Here is a 15,249-nt window from a genome sequence, read left to right as displayed (position 1 = left end):
ATTTGCTCTAAATAATCTTCTTTGCCTTAAAAGATCCAGATGTTTATTCAGATTATTAGTAAAAAAATTATAACAACAATAAATGCACAAATATCACCTCATGCACAGCCCACCTCTAATACCAATGAATATGTTATCTTTTCTCATTTTCTGGCAATGGAATTCCAGCTTTGCTTCATGGTAGGGGCTGATCTGATTTGAATTAATATAACAGTATCATTATTTTGCAGATTGACCTCAAGAACGCAGATCCAGAGATGGTTGAAAATCAGATTGAGAATACCTTTGATATCCTCAAAGAAGATTGCATTAGAGTAAGAGCCCTTCTTATGTTTACAAATACCTGTGGGTTAGTTTGGGTGCCTTAGAGCCATCCAAAATATGACCAGAAAGGGGAATTTAAAAAAATATAATAGTGGCATAATTAAAAATTAGACAGGGATACATAATGGAGAAATTATAATTCAATATAAATTTGTGAATTGCTATTAGAATTATATAATTTGTTAAACACTGCAAATCTTATTGTTAATATATTCTCTAAAGTAAAAGGAGTGACATCAAGAGATTGACATAAAAATAACATATTGTAATATTGAATAATTAAGATTGATAATTTAACAAAATATGGGTATTAATATTAACTATCAACTGTATTAAATATGAAGAATATTGTCATATTTGTCTTAAAATGTAAGACACTCCAGAACCACACCGTTTACACAAGGGTATCTTTGTTGAAACAAAAAATTAAAAGAAATATTGCCCCCACCCAAAAAAAAGACCCATCCCTGAAATGAGGCCAAATTGCCTCTTTTTTAAAAAAAAAAATTAAATCTCATTTCAGATTTCAGCTAAACTTGGAACAAACGTTGAAAAAATCCTTCAGGCGGTGATTGAAAGGATTCCCCCGTAAGTTGGCTTTTCTGTCGCATTTTCTCCATCACGTTGGACCTTTGAATAAAAACAGGTAGTCCTCCAACTTAACAGCAGTTCATTTAGTGACCGTTCCAACTTTACAACAGCACTGGAAAAAGTGACTTAGCCCACTTTAGCTGAAAATTCCTCTTTTGATAAGTGAGACATTGGTTAAGTGAGATTTGCCCTGCTTCACAACCTGTCTTCTTAAGATAGCTTCAGGGGTGGGGTTCAAATGGTTCGGACAGGTTCAAGCGAACCGGTTGTTCCAGTGATCATTTGGCCCCGCCCATCCACCCCTGCCCTAGTCCAGTGGTGGCTAACCTTTTGGGGCTCCTATGCTGAAAATTGCTTGTGCGCTTGTGCTTGTGCGCTCAGAAGGCAATGCGCGCTGCCCCCCCAATGCCCTCTGCATATGTATGCATGATCCCACACACACTACCCCCTTACCTGCACTGCGTATGCGCGCACCTCCCAGATGATTTTCAGCCTCCCAGAGGCTTGAGGGAAGCCTCTGCAGTCTTTGGAGGCCGAAAAATGAACCCATTTCGTCACTTTCCGGAAATACCGGAAGTGACAAAACGGGTCTGTTTTTCGGCCTCCAAAGGCTGCAGAGGTTTCCCTTGAGCCTCTGGGAGGCCAAAAAAGGCCTCAAACGGCCCAAAAATCAGCTGGGAGGAGCGCACATGAACAGTATAGGTAAGTTTGCCTGGGGCTCGCTTGCCTGCACAAATGGCTCTGCGTGCCACCTGCGGTACGCATGCCATAGGTTTGCCATCGTGGCCCTAGTCTATCCTATTTCCCTGTTTCACAGCTCAGCTGATTCACGCGGTTGTCGTGCCTCAGCTGTTTTACTCACCGGGCTGCAGTGGAAGGTAAGTATTAAGAGCTGAAACGCTGAGTTTTCAAACATTGCACCCGCACGCAAATCACAAGCTCACCGAACCAGTTGTTGCACCGGTTGAATCCCACCCCTGGATAACTTGCTCAATAGTAGTAACTGTGAGAGGGATCTTGGAGTCCTAGTGGAGAATCATTTAAATATGAGCCAGCTGTGTGCTGCAGCGGCCAAAAAAGCCAACATAGTTGTAGGCTGCATTAACAGAGGGATAGAATCAAGATCACCTGACGTGTTAATGCCACTTTATAAGGCCTTGATAAGGCCACACTTGGAATAATGGATCCAGTTTTGGTTGCCATGATGTAAAAAAAGGTGTTGAGATTAGAAAGAATGCAGAGAAGAGCAACCAAGAGGATTAGGGGACTGGAGGCTAAAACATATGAAGAACAGTTGCAGGAACTGGGTAGGTCTAGTTTAACGAAGAGAAGGACCGGCGGGGGTATGACAGCAGTCTTCCACTATCTGAGGGGCTGCCCCAAAGAAGAGGGAGTCAAGCTATTCTCCAAAGCCCCTGAGGGCAGGAGAAGAAGCAATGGGTGGAAACTCATCAAGGAGAGAAGCAACCTAGAACTAAGGAGAAATTTCCTGACAGTTAAAACAATTAACTAGTGGAATAACTTGCCTTCAGAAGTTGTAAATACTCCAACACTGGAAGTTTTTAAGAAGAGATTGGACAGCCGTTTGTCTGAAATGGTATAGGGTTTCCTGCCTAGGAAGGGGGTTGGACTAGAAGACCTCCAAGGTCCCTTCCAACTCTATTATTCTCTTCTAAAGGGGATCACGTGACCCCAGGACACTGCAACTGTCATAAGTACATGCCAGTTGCCAAGGATCTGAATTTTGATCACATGAACCATGGGAATACCACAAAGGTCATAACTGGGGTAAATGGTGATAAGTCACATTTTTTCAGTGCCCTTCTAACTTTGAATGGTTGTAAACAAATTGTTTTAAGTCAGGACTACCTGTGTACGTTCTTGTTGTTTTAAATGCTGTTGTAATCGGATCTTTTCTTTTGGTGGGAGCGGGAGGAGAAAGCACTCGATTCCGAGCGATAGTTTTCTACAGGTTTTTTTTGGTGACACCTGTCACAGGCCCGTGATTGATATCCATGAGCCCTTGAAAGCCTTGGTCTTCGATTCGACCTTTGACACTTACCGAGGAGTGATCGCCAACATTGCACTGTTTAGTGGAGAAATCCACAAGGGCCACAAGATCACAACGTCTCACACTAAGAAGGTTTACGAAGTGAATGAAGTAGGAATTCTGACGCCCGATGAGCAGCCGACTGGTAAACTGTAAGTTTTGGAAAGCAAAAGAGAGAGAGGGAGAGAGAGAATGACTGAGAGGTCAGCACAGTTGACACTGTGTGTGTGTGTGTGTGAGAGAGAGAGAGACAGAGAGACAGAGAGACAGAGACAATATTATCATTGGAAGTAGCTTGATTTCTTATTCTTTTTTTGCAATTTTTTTTATTTTTAATCACAAACATAAACACAAAGCATAGAACGTTAAATAAAATCTTCTTTCCCTTATACAGTGTGTGTACACATATCTCTTGTGCACAATATCAACAGTCATTCCCTCTTAATTTTATATTACAGTTCATAATATATAAGACTACTATCCGCATAATATCATATTATTATTATTATTATCAGATCGTTATCAGACTGTAATTGCAAGTTCACCTCATCCTTTTCGAGCAAGACTCAACTGTTATAAAACCTAGCTCATCGTATTATTCATTTCACAATAATCAAATATAAGATACCATATTATGATTCTTTCCATAGTAATCAATTATAACATATCATTACATTTCATTATCGTTATGTTATATTTATATTATAATATATTTTATTTCTCTATTTTCTTATCTAGCCATTGATAAAATAAATCCCATATTTTATAATACTCTTTTTCTTCTTGCTCCCCAATAGCAAATGTCAATTGATTTCTTATTCTTAAGGCTGCGATATTTGTTTGTTTGTTTGTGTAAGGTCCCAGAAGTTTCCCCAGGCCAAAGAGATGCCAAAGACGAGGCTTGCAAATTATAACCGTTTTTTTTTTAATGGTTTGGCAAAAGCAAAAAGACTGGGTGAATACTATGTCCAAAACGTACAGACAAAATGGGTGAATACTATGTCCAAAACATACAGACAAAATGCACGTAAGGAATAGCCACACCCTGCGAGAGTGGCTCAGAGTATTATATACTTTTTACGTTGATAGAAACAAGGTTTATCCAACCAGAAACAAAGGTCACAAAAAACAGGTGAAGTCCCTTTAATTCCTTCAACTTGGCTTCAAAGCTCCAATTATCATTGACTGGAGAAAAAAACTCCCCCACAAACAGTTGCAAAAAGAAAGAACTTCTGTTCAAACTCAAAATACATATGAATTATAAATAGAAAAAAACAACACAAACCACACTGAAGCAATGAATGAGACAAGGCAGGATAAGGGCTTGAAGACGTTCACAGATATCGAAATACACACACTGGGAAGGATGCCAGAACTCAGATAAGAACTGAAAGACTAGAATTATATCACGCTTTGCTTCCAGCACTGGGCCATGCGCAATTTGTCCTTTTAAACGGTCCTCACAGCTGCAGCCCATGAAGGGGATCAGGGCCCTTTCCTTCCCCGCAGACCGCTCCATACACATTTCTCCCTTATTCTCTCCTCCCTGTGTGCCCTAGGATGAAGAGGGGATGGGCCTGGGTCTCCCTAACTTCCTCCACAGCCTCCAGAGCCACACTCGCACTCCCTGTCGGCTGTTCCTTCTCTCCCTCGGAGTCAGTCTCCAACAGAGTCCTTGTGTGTTCGTGCTCCTAGTCACCCCCCTCCCCCCTTATCTATGGAGCAGGATGTTCCTGGGAATTGTCTCCAAGGGTGTGCCTAGCTCTGAAGCAAATTGCAGAGGCGAGAAACCAGATAGAAAAGGATACAATTCTCCTACAGAATGAATTCCTAACAAATGATCCTCATCCTTAGCAAAATAGGACAAGCAACTTCTTTAACAGAAGCAAAGAGCAAAGGTTAGACTGATTCATGTCAATATGTCCTTTCATTTGCTTTGAAAAACGATGTTTTTCTTTTTCTTTCATATACATGGCCTGCTGTACTGCTGTGCCTCAGAGGGACACGGTGGCTCAGTGGCTAAGACGTTGAGCTTGTCGATTGGAAAAGTCGGCGGTTTGGTGGTTCAAATCCCTAGTGCCAGGTCATGGAGTGAGCTCCCATTCCATGTCCCAGCTTCTGCCAACCCAGAAGTTTGAAAGCATGTAAAAAAAAATGCAAGTAGGAAAATAGGGACCCCTTTGGTGGGAAGGGAACAGCGTTCCGTGAGCCTTCGAAGGCGTTGAGTCATGCCGGCCACATGACCACGGAGACGTCTTTGGACAGCGCTGGCTCTTTGGCTTTGCAACGGAGATGAGCACTGGTGCCCCCTAGAGCCAGAAACAAGTAGCACGCATGTACGAGGGGAACCTTTACTGCTGTCCTTGTGTCTAGTAGATAAAATCAGATCATGGGACTCTAGAACATCTTCACCTCCTTCATAAATTAGAATAGAATCAAATTCTTGATTGGCCAAGTGTGATTGGTCACACAAGGAATTTGTCTTGGTGTAAATACTTTCATTATCTATAAAAGAAAAGATACATTTGTCAAGAGCCGAGAATCATAAGGTATGACACTTAATGATAGGAAGAACAAAAGAATGAACGAGAGTTGGAAGGGACTGTGTCCAACTCCCTACTGGGGGAAATCTGCCGTCCCACTGCTCAGGAACTCCCTTTCCCATTTCAGACAAATGGTTGCCCAATCTCGTCTTAAAAACATCCACAGACTTTGCGTGTCCCAGTTGGCACAACCATCTTTCGTAGCATTCTACGCAGTGGATGCCACCCGATTCTGCTGCCCGCCTTCATGCAATATCGTAAAAACTTTCATTTAGATACGCCGGCCAGGTTGGCTATATGATTGCTGGGATGAGAGAGATTATGGATGCCCAAATAGGAGATACGGTCTATTTGCAGAACCAGCCGGTGGAACCGTTCCCTGGGTTTAAATCCGCGAAACCCATGGTCTTTGCAGGTGAGGAGGGCACCGGTCGAAAGATTTGGGGGGTTGGGGGAGTGTTTAAGAGAGGGGAAGGGAGAGAGAAATATGGAGGGGAGAGGGAAGGGGAGAGAGAGAGAGAGATGGAGGGCGAGAGGGGGAAAGAAAGGGAGAAAGGGAGAGAGAGAAAGGGAGGGAGGGAGGGAGGGAGGGAGGGAGGGAAGGAGGTAGAGATATGGAGGGGGAGAGAGGGAGAGAAATGGAGGGAGAGGGAGGGAGAAAATATGGAGGGGAAGGAGGGAAGGAGAGAAAGGGAGGGAGAGAGGGAAGGGAAGGAGAGGGAGAGAAATGGAGGGAGAGAGGGAGGGAGAAAAATAGGGAGGGAGAGGGAAGAGGAAGGAGAGGGAGACAAATGGAGGGAGAAAGAGGAAGGGAGAAAAATATGGAGGGAGGGGGGGAAGGAGAGAGGGAGGAGGAGAGAAATGGTGGGAGAGGGAGATAGGGAGGGAGGGGAGAAAGAGAGGGAGAGAGAGGGAACATTTAAATTTCAATTAACATTTCAAAATGTTGCTATTGTGCACTGCCCAGAGTCCCCTTCTCTGCAAGGACATGAGCAGTTCTGATGATGGATGGATGGATGGAGATATAGATGGATTGAGAAGGATAGAGATATAGATGAATAGAGTGATAGAGATTTATAGATATATAGAGAGATAGATATGAATAGATATGGATGGGTGGGTGGGTGGATAGATAGTGGTGGATGAATGGATGGAGAGATGGATAGAGATATAGATGAATCGATAGATATAGGTGATAGACAGACCAATAGACAGACAGACAGATTTCCAAGTAAACTAGAGGAGGAGAAGGAGAAGGAAGTCAACTGGGGTCCATCATTCCAAAAAGGCTACCAGTATTAAAATGGATCGAACAACAATGCAGGATCATCTAAAGCTGAGGTGTCCAACCTTGGTCGCTTGACGACCGGTGGACTTCAGCTCCCAGAATTCCCCAGCCAGCCGTGGCTTGATGTCCAGAGGTCTTCAAGTTGCCACAGCTGGGGACTCCAGACCGACAGGACATCCATGGTTGCTTTTCTGGCTAAAGACCACCTTCTCTCTGGACAGGCGTTTTTCCAACGGACCAGTCCGAATATTCTAACCTGAAGGGGGCCTTGGAGAAACTGACCCTCAATGACTCCAGTGTCACCGTTCAGCGTGACAACAGCCTGGCTTTGGGGGCCGGGTGGAGGTGAGTACCCCTGCATCCGTTGAGAGAGGTAGTCCTCGACTTACAACAGCTCTGTTCTGATGTGATGACCTGGGGCGTGACACAAAAATAACAAAGTCACAAAAGTAGAATAAATTCCCTTTAATGCCTCCAACTTGGGCCCCAAAGTCCAATTATCCTCGGCTGGAGATCAAACTCTTCCAAAACCAGTCTGCGAAGGGAGTAAACGCAGTCTGAACCCAAGTAAAGGTAATTAGAAATTTTAAAAAACCAACACAAACCACACTGAAGTAATTAACACGGCAGGCCAGGATGATAAATTGCAGACTTCCAACAGATAATGCAGCAACCACAGTTGGGAGGACGTCAAAACCCAGATTAGCCTCGACCAAGATAATACACACTTTGCTTCCAACAAAGAGCTGTGTGCAAACACCCCTATTATATCCTGTTCTCCCAGCTGCAATTAATGAAAGGGGATCAGGGCCTTTCCTTTTCCTGTAAGCCACGTTGCTCCCTTCTCCATTCCTCCCTGCATGCCCTAGGATGAAGAGGGGATGGGCTTGGGTCTTCCTCTGAATGTCCAGCTGGACTGTGCCCTTCCCCCGTTTCTTTCATAGCCACTAGAGCCACACTCCCACTCCCTGTCAGCTGTTCAGCAAAGGCACAGGTATTGATCTAGTAGCTTATAGCTTTCGGTGGAATTACTGAAATGGAGTGTAATTTTCCTTGTTTGTATTTTATAACTGGTAGACGACCATACCAGTGAAATGCAAAATTTGGAACACGTTTTCTTTCCTTTGGCTTGGAAATTGAAGGTATTTAATTTGGCAAATTGCAGGTTGGTATCTTTAAAAATGTCGATTGAAATGTTTAATTTACAGGTTGGGATTCCTTGGCCTTTTACATATGGAAGTTTTTAATCAGCGCTTGGAGCAAGAACACAACACCTCGGTCATTTTGACAGCTCCCACCGTTCCGTACAAGGCGATCCTTTCTTCCCCCAAATTGATAAAGGTGATGATTTTCAAAAAGAAAGTCTCAAATCATCATCAGTGTGTAAGGATAAAGTGAGCGTAATTCTGAACAGTTTCCATAATTTAGTTGAATTCTCCAGGACTTTGATGATGAAGCTCTCAAATAAGACATTTTCCTCTAGAATAAGGGTCTTCAAACTTGGCAAATTTAAGACTTGTGGACTTTAACTCCCAGAATTCCTGAGCTAACATGACTGGAGGAGGAATTCTGGGAGTTGAAGTCCACAAGTCTTAAAAGCTGTCAAATTTGAAGCTCTAGAATATATATATTTATCATATGGCACATCGACATCACATTTTGATTTTAAAAAAGAGATCAAAATCTAAAATATGAAATAGAAAATGTAAAACATTATAAAGGAATGTCTAGATCTAAACACCACTCAGGCATCATCACAAAATCACCAGAACTGTAAATCCTACAAACTTGAAATTTGGCATTTAGGTTCCTCTTGGCTTCTAGGGTCTCACTAAGAAAGGATTTTTCCAAACCATCAGAGCATTTAGAGTATTTCCTATATTATTATTATTAGTAGTATTAGTATTATTAGTATTATTATTATTATTATTAACACACTCTGATGCTAAGGAGTTCTACTCCCGCTCCCCACCTGAAAAAAACTCTTCTAAAGGCAAAACACGAGCAGAGGAAAGGAGTTTCAGTTTTAGTTATCACAGCACCAAGCAGCTTTAGTACAGAACGGTTGAGCTAAGCCACGCCCCGGCTCCTTGCTGCCTCTTTCTTGCTCACACAGCAAATACTGTTTCTGTTTCCAAACAGCCCTCAACTCTCTCACACGCTGACAAGATGCTAGCATACCGATGGATGCTGGTAGGCAGAGGCAGATTTCCTCCCCCTTATTCTCTTCCCCAAAACTAAGCCCTTGATCACATAGTTTCGTAGCAAAGCACGAAGTATCGAGCTAGTTATAGTTTATTATGATTTTTTGCTTCATTTGTCGCAGCCAGGAAATCAGCAAAGTCTCCATTATAGGCTCTAATTTTGGCAATCTATATGTTGAATCATTTGTCTTTTGATCCTGCTGCCACAATTCAGTATAATGGAGTTTTGCCAAGGCCAGAGTGGATTTGGTTTAGTGTCCATATTGCATAGAGCTAGTGTTAACAAACAAAAAAATACTCCTTTGGTCTTTTTAACTGCCAAGCAGAAAGGGAGTGGGAAAAAACAGTGCATTCTTCAAATGCCTTAGATCAGGGGTGTCCAACCTTGGCAACTTTAAGATTTGTGGACTTCAACTCCCAGAATTCCTCAGCCAGCTTTGCTGGCTGAGGAATTCTGGGAGTTGAAGTCCACAAGTCTTAAAGTTGTCAAGGTTGGACATCCCTGCCTTAGATAATCACCCTGGCAGCCCAAAGTTGTCAGTGCTCAGAAATATTACTGGAAAGCATGATTGATGATTCTTGGCTATGGATGTGTCCCATTGGAGAATATACATCCAGGGGGTGGATAGAAGACCAGGATCAAGGGGAAAATGAATGATGTACTTTAGTGTCGGCTGCACCCAGGTAACACCAACGTGGTCACTTCTAATAAATCAATTTTATTTTCTCTGAGAGATGCGGCTAGAGACTTATGATTTGAACGGGGGTAGATTTGTAAGAGTCCTGACAACTAGTCAAATCCAGGTGTTGTTTCAAAATGCTCTCTAGAAAATGATTTGGGATTGTTTGGGAAATATCCGGAAATCCAGGTAGTTTTAGCATCCTGGTTTGTTTTCCTTTGCTATTGGCCCTTGGGGCAGAATTCATCCGGAGAACGAGCTTTAAATAATAGTCCAATTTAAGCACAAATTGATTTTGGACAATGCTTGCATGAATTCCTCCTGAGCCCTTGATCCTTCCAATTAGACTTTAGCCGAGGCTTCAAGTAACATTTAATTACGATAGTAAGTCATACCTGCTCTGCATTGGGTGAGAAGAAGAATAACCATCAATCAATTAAGCAATATGACACAAATGTAGGATGAACCACTGTTGCAGACAGAATTATGACATAACTCTAAATGTTTACTCCAGATAGCAAACTATGAATGGAGCTGGGTGTTTCCTGGCCAGATGCCTTTCCTGTCACCAGTGCGGAGTTTTGTTCAACAGATATATTCTTATTGTACCCAGAGAGAGAAATATCCACCTCTACCTAGGATTGAACTCACAGCCTCCTGATTGTGAGGCGACAGCTCTAGGCCACCACGCCACTCTGGGTTTCCCTAGTTTATTTGCTTAAAAATTATACGTCCTCCGTTTCCACTTCAGGTTGTATGGATGGCTTGCAATTATTCGGACAGGTAGACCTCGACTTAGAACAGTTTGTTTAGTGACCAAAATTACAAAAAAGTTTTTCAGAGTTACGACCTTAGCAGTTCATATTTAGGGCTCGCAATGATTACAAGGTTGCAGTCTCCCAGGGTCACATGATCAGAATTCGGCTGCTTGGCAACTGACTCGTATTTATGACGGTTGCAGCGTCCCATGATGGGGAAGCCGGATTCACTGAACAATCAGGTTCGTAACTTATCACCTGCAGGGATTCGCTTCTGTCCGTGAGAACAGCTGTCTTGCTTTGCAAACAGAATATTTTGGGCCCCGTTGTGGGCGTAAACTGAGGACAACCCGTGTATATGTTTTTTTAAAAAAAATCATTTAAAGAGTACTATTTTTTTTCTTTTATTAGAAAAGCTTTAAAAATACCCTCTTTTCCCCTTCTTTTTTCCTATTTCTCAGGAATATCGGAAAGAGGAAATCACGATCGTGAATCCTGCAGAGTTTCCTGATCATTCCATGGTGAAAGAATACTTGGAGCCGATAGTTTTAGGCACTATAGTGACCCCTAAAGAATATATTGGAGAAATATTAGCTCTTTGCCAGGTTGGTACATAAGGTGGAGAAGGTTATGGCCTGAGATGGTATTCAGCCGGTTCGGACCAGTTCTGATGTACTGATAGCAAAATTTTGGCCAGTCCACAGAACCAGCAAACGCCACCTCTGCTTTTTCCCATCTTTCATTCCATTGATTTTTAGCTCAGCTGATTCACATGGTAGAGTAGATTGCCACGCCTCAACTTGAGCTAAAAAAATAGCTCAACTCACGAGAGCTACCTTTGAGTGCTGCACGAGGGCGATCTTTGAGTACTGCACGGATCCTTTATTCCATTGATTTTTACCTCAGTTGATTTGCGTGGCAGAGCGGATTGCTGCACCTCAGCTGAGCTAAAAAACAGCTCAACTCACAAGAGCTGTCTTTGAGTGCTATGTGAAGGTGATCTCTGAGTGCGGCACGCATCTTTTATTCCCTTGATTTTTACCTCAGTTGATTCTCGCGGCAGAGCGGAGAATCACTGATGCCTCAGTTGAGCTAAAAAAACTCAGGGATCTTTGAGTACTACACAAGGGCGATCTTTTGAGTGCTGAGAAGCCCACAGAACCGGTAGCGCACAATTTGGAACCCCACCACTGGTGGTGGTGTAGAGGGTGTAATTTCTGATGCGTTCTGCGGTTGATTAATCTTTATTGAGCTGAGGGGCACGAGGAATTGTAAACATCCGCAGCCATTTGTCTGGCTTTGCTGTAGTAAACCCTGAATTCTAAATCAGTGTATCTCAACCAGCAATGCACGCTGTCACCAGCCCAACGCAGGCTGGTAAAAAATTTAAACCTTTAAAACTTATTGTCAAGAAAGGGAAAAAAAACACCTTTGGGACAACCTGGTTGACTGAGAATCTCCGTAGACCAGCAACCTGACTGCATCATTTGCTATGTTAAATTTCCCAGCTGGTTTTTATTTTTCATTAATTTTATTAATTTTCTACTGTTTGTATTCGTTAGTGCTTAATAAATATCATTGTGTCTGGATATTTAATTTGCTTAATGATACAGATTCTGTTTTTAATTTCCACTCCCTTTTTCCCAACCGCTGGTAAAATAAGTCCCACGTTTGATAATATTCTGTATCTTCTTTCTGTTCAGTTTTCAATGTAAGCCAGTTGGTTTTTATTTGTTACATCTCCCCAACATTGAGCCAAAAGTTTTTTTATCTCAGATGTTCATCTCAGACTGTTATGTGTTTTTTTCAGACTCGAAGAGCAGTTCAGAAGGACATGGTGTACATGGATGAACACAGAGTCATGATGATTTATCTCTTCCCGCTGAATGAAATCGTGGTGGATTTCTTTGATGTGTTAAAATCCTTGTCGTCTGGTTATGCCAGGTAAATTAACTTAGTTCTTATGGTTTTGTTGTGGCCCGTCAGTGGCCAGTGGAGCTGGTGGCAGATTCAGACAGTGAGGAGGTTGGAGAGGAACATGGGCCATTCCTGGAGTCTGACGAGGGCTCTGCGTCCGAGGCAGAGATGGGGCCAGGGCTGTCTGACAGTTATCAGCTGTCTTCAGAGTTGGAGATCAGTGGGGAAGAAGAACAGCTGGAGCCTGTTCCCAGTGTGCACATGCGTAGAGCTGCCAGGAGAAGGGAACGGTTAAGGAACAGTCAACTTGGAAGTAAAGCCACAGGTGGACGGTGAATGGTCCCTCCCATAGGGAATAAAGAGGAGCGAAAGGGGAGTGGTGTTTGCAGGAGTTCGTTTAATTGATTTGTTTGTGACTCTTTGCCAACTGTTTTCTGCTACAGTGTGGCGTTTGGACGCTATTGGCCTGGCGACTTTCCAAGCCTGATAAAGGTCTGTGATTGTAAATCACTCCTGAAAGACTGTTGGCCAGCACTTTGCTAGATGTGAATGGGAAGAATTCACATTAGTCTAAATAAAAGGGGTTTTGTTGGGACGAGGAGTCGGCTTCGTGGTTTTGGTGAAGCCAAGGTCAGAACAGGTTTAATGTTGTAATGACAAGATAGTCGAGTTGTTTGATCATGAACAACTGAATTATGATGATGATCTGAAAGTCTTTATTGGAGTATAGTCTTGCATTTATATACATTTTTAGTTATCCTCCATCATTGGTAAACATTGGTTACTGCTTCACTTTCGTTACTGTTCAGCACAGTAATCCATACAATTAATTATCTCTAGTTAAAGTCTAACATATGTTTACTTCCCCTCTCTAATCCTCCTTTATCCATAGATTGGTGACTTTGTTTGCCTGAGTTGTATTTGCTTGGAAACATTCTTTATCTGAGGTTTGCCATCCGAGATTGGAACATTCCAGCAATTACAACTCTACAGTTTAAGACTTCCCACACTTGTATAATTTTGAAGTTGGGAGATCCAATTATTATTATCTATTAATTTTTTGAAAATTTGATTTTTTTTTACCTGGGGCTCGAAACACACAGGATATCCAAATCCATTGAAGGCCACAAGGACTTCTGATACGTGTCCATACACATGTATGTACAGGTAGTTCTCGAGTTATAACAGTTGACTTAGTGATGGTTCAAAGTTACATGACTGAAAAAAAAAATGACCGTTTTTCACACTTACGACCGTTGAAATTTCTCCCTGGTCACCTGATCAAAATTCAGATACTTGGCAAACGACTCGTATTTATGATGGGCGTAATGACCTGTGGGGAGTGTCCCACCATCCCCTTTTACATCCTTCTGACACGCAAAATCCACAGGGAAACCCATCACTAAGTGAACTGAATGGCCACTAAGTGAACCATTGTAAGTAGAGGACTACTTGTGTACATTAGAAATTGTACCTTTCAGAACGCTATTCATATGATGCATCGTTGAATCGGAATAGAGCCGGAAAGGACCCTGTAGGTCTTCTAGTCCAACACACACACACACACACATCGCTCATTAGTTGAACTCTCTTCTGTTTTCAGCTTTGACTATGAAGACGCAGGATACCAGCCCGCAGATCTTGTCAAAATGGATATTTTTTTAAATGGAAAATCTGTGGAAGAGCTGATAACTATTGTACCTCGGTAAGTCCATTGTGTGTACATTCATTTTTTAAATTCAATTCAATCCGTGAATCAGAATTTGGAGATCATCTAGTCCAACCCCCTGCTCGAGCAGGAGACCCTGTAACCATTTCAAATCCTAAGATCATTTGAATAAACTACCCAAACCACCTATTCATTTTCCATGCGTTTTACCGTGTTTCCCCCAAAATAAGACCCTGCCTTAAATATATATATTTGCCACCAAAAAAAGGCAGCAGGTCTTATTTTCGGGGGATGTCGATCCATTGACTAACCTCACTTGTGCACATCGCCCCGAGTCTCCTTTTTGCTGTCAGAGGCCTTCAGGAACTTCTTCTCCGGCTGGCAAGGCTTTCCTGAAGGCCTCTGCAGCCGATAACTGAGCTCTGGATCGATCCTGAGCTTTGTTTTTAGCCACAGAGGCCTTCAGGAAAGCCTTGCCAAAGAAATGGGCCAGCGAGGCAGATGTTGGGGTGTGCAAGGCCTGGCTACAACTATCCAAAGGTAAGTAGTAGAGCAGCCCCACCCCCCCATCCCCACCCTAGCTTAATTTTTACTCATCCACTCTGGAGTGGGCGGGATCTTAATTAGGGCTTATTTTGGGGAAGGGCTTATATTGGGCACACGTGTAAAAATCAAGCTAGGACTTATTTTCGGGGTAGGTTGTATTTTCAGGGAAACAGGGTATTCCTGGGGGTAAGAAAACACCTCGACATCCTTGCAATTGAAAATTTAAATTGTTACACACATAACCTGTGAAGCATGAATGATAAGTAACGTAACAAGAATGCTGTGAAATTTATTTGGATTGGAGAAATTTTAATTATTTTAAGGGCGATTTGCTGGATTTGTTTATAACCTACAACTGTCTTTCTTTACATTCTCGGTTTTTTGATACACAGACATTGTCTGTCTCACAATTTCAATCTTTCTCTGGGTCCAATTGTGTTGATTTAGCCTTCTCCAAGCTCAAATATAGGGATGCCGTGGCTCAGGGGCTAAGATGCTGAGCTTGTCAATCAGAAAAGTTGGCAGTTCGGCGGTTCGAATCCCTAGCACCACATAACGGAGTGAGCTCCCGTTACTCATCCCAGCTTCTGCCAAGCTAGCAGTTTAAAAGCATGTAAAAAATGCAAGTAGAAAAATAGGCACCACCTTTGGTGGGAAGGTAAGAGCGTTCTGTGCGCCT

The 15,249-nt window shown here is 42.6% G+C and overlaps 1 protein-coding gene across 3 annotated transcripts in view; it reads left to right on the top strand.

Annotated features, from left to right (window-relative positions):
- GUF1 (GTP binding elongation factor GUF1) overlaps positions 1 to 15,249 on the top strand; it is a 29,821-nt gene that overhangs the window by 10,928 nt on the left and 3,644 nt on the right. For all 3 annotated transcript variants that reach the window (XM_087936778.1, XM_087936777.1, XM_087936779.1), the window contains exons 7-15: positions 231 to 314; positions 848 to 912; positions 2,914 to 3,117; positions 5,784 to 5,923; positions 7,018 to 7,141; positions 8,005 to 8,137; positions 10,900 to 11,043; positions 12,249 to 12,382; positions 13,959 to 14,060. In XM_087936778.1, the coding sequence (XP_087792904.1) occupies positions 231 to 314; positions 848 to 912; positions 2,914 to 3,117; positions 5,784 to 5,923; positions 7,018 to 7,141; positions 8,005 to 8,137; positions 10,900 to 11,043; positions 12,249 to 12,382; positions 13,959 to 14,060 (1,130 nt within the window). The remainder of the gene's footprint in view (positions 1 to 230; positions 315 to 847; positions 913 to 2,913; positions 3,118 to 5,783; positions 5,924 to 7,017; positions 7,142 to 8,004; positions 8,138 to 10,899; positions 11,044 to 12,248; positions 12,383 to 13,958; positions 14,061 to 15,249) is intronic.

This window comes from Pseudonaja textilis, chromosome 6 (genome assembly GCF_049901715.1).
Source record: "Pseudonaja textilis isolate UNSWEBS1 chromosome 6, rPseTex1.2, whole genome shotgun sequence".
NCBI classification, from domain to species: domain Eukaryota; kingdom Metazoa; phylum Chordata; class Lepidosauria; order Squamata; family Elapidae; genus Pseudonaja; species Pseudonaja textilis.
The sequence above is the reverse complement of the archived record's forward strand: the minus strand, read 5'-3'. Positions and strand labels throughout refer to the sequence as shown.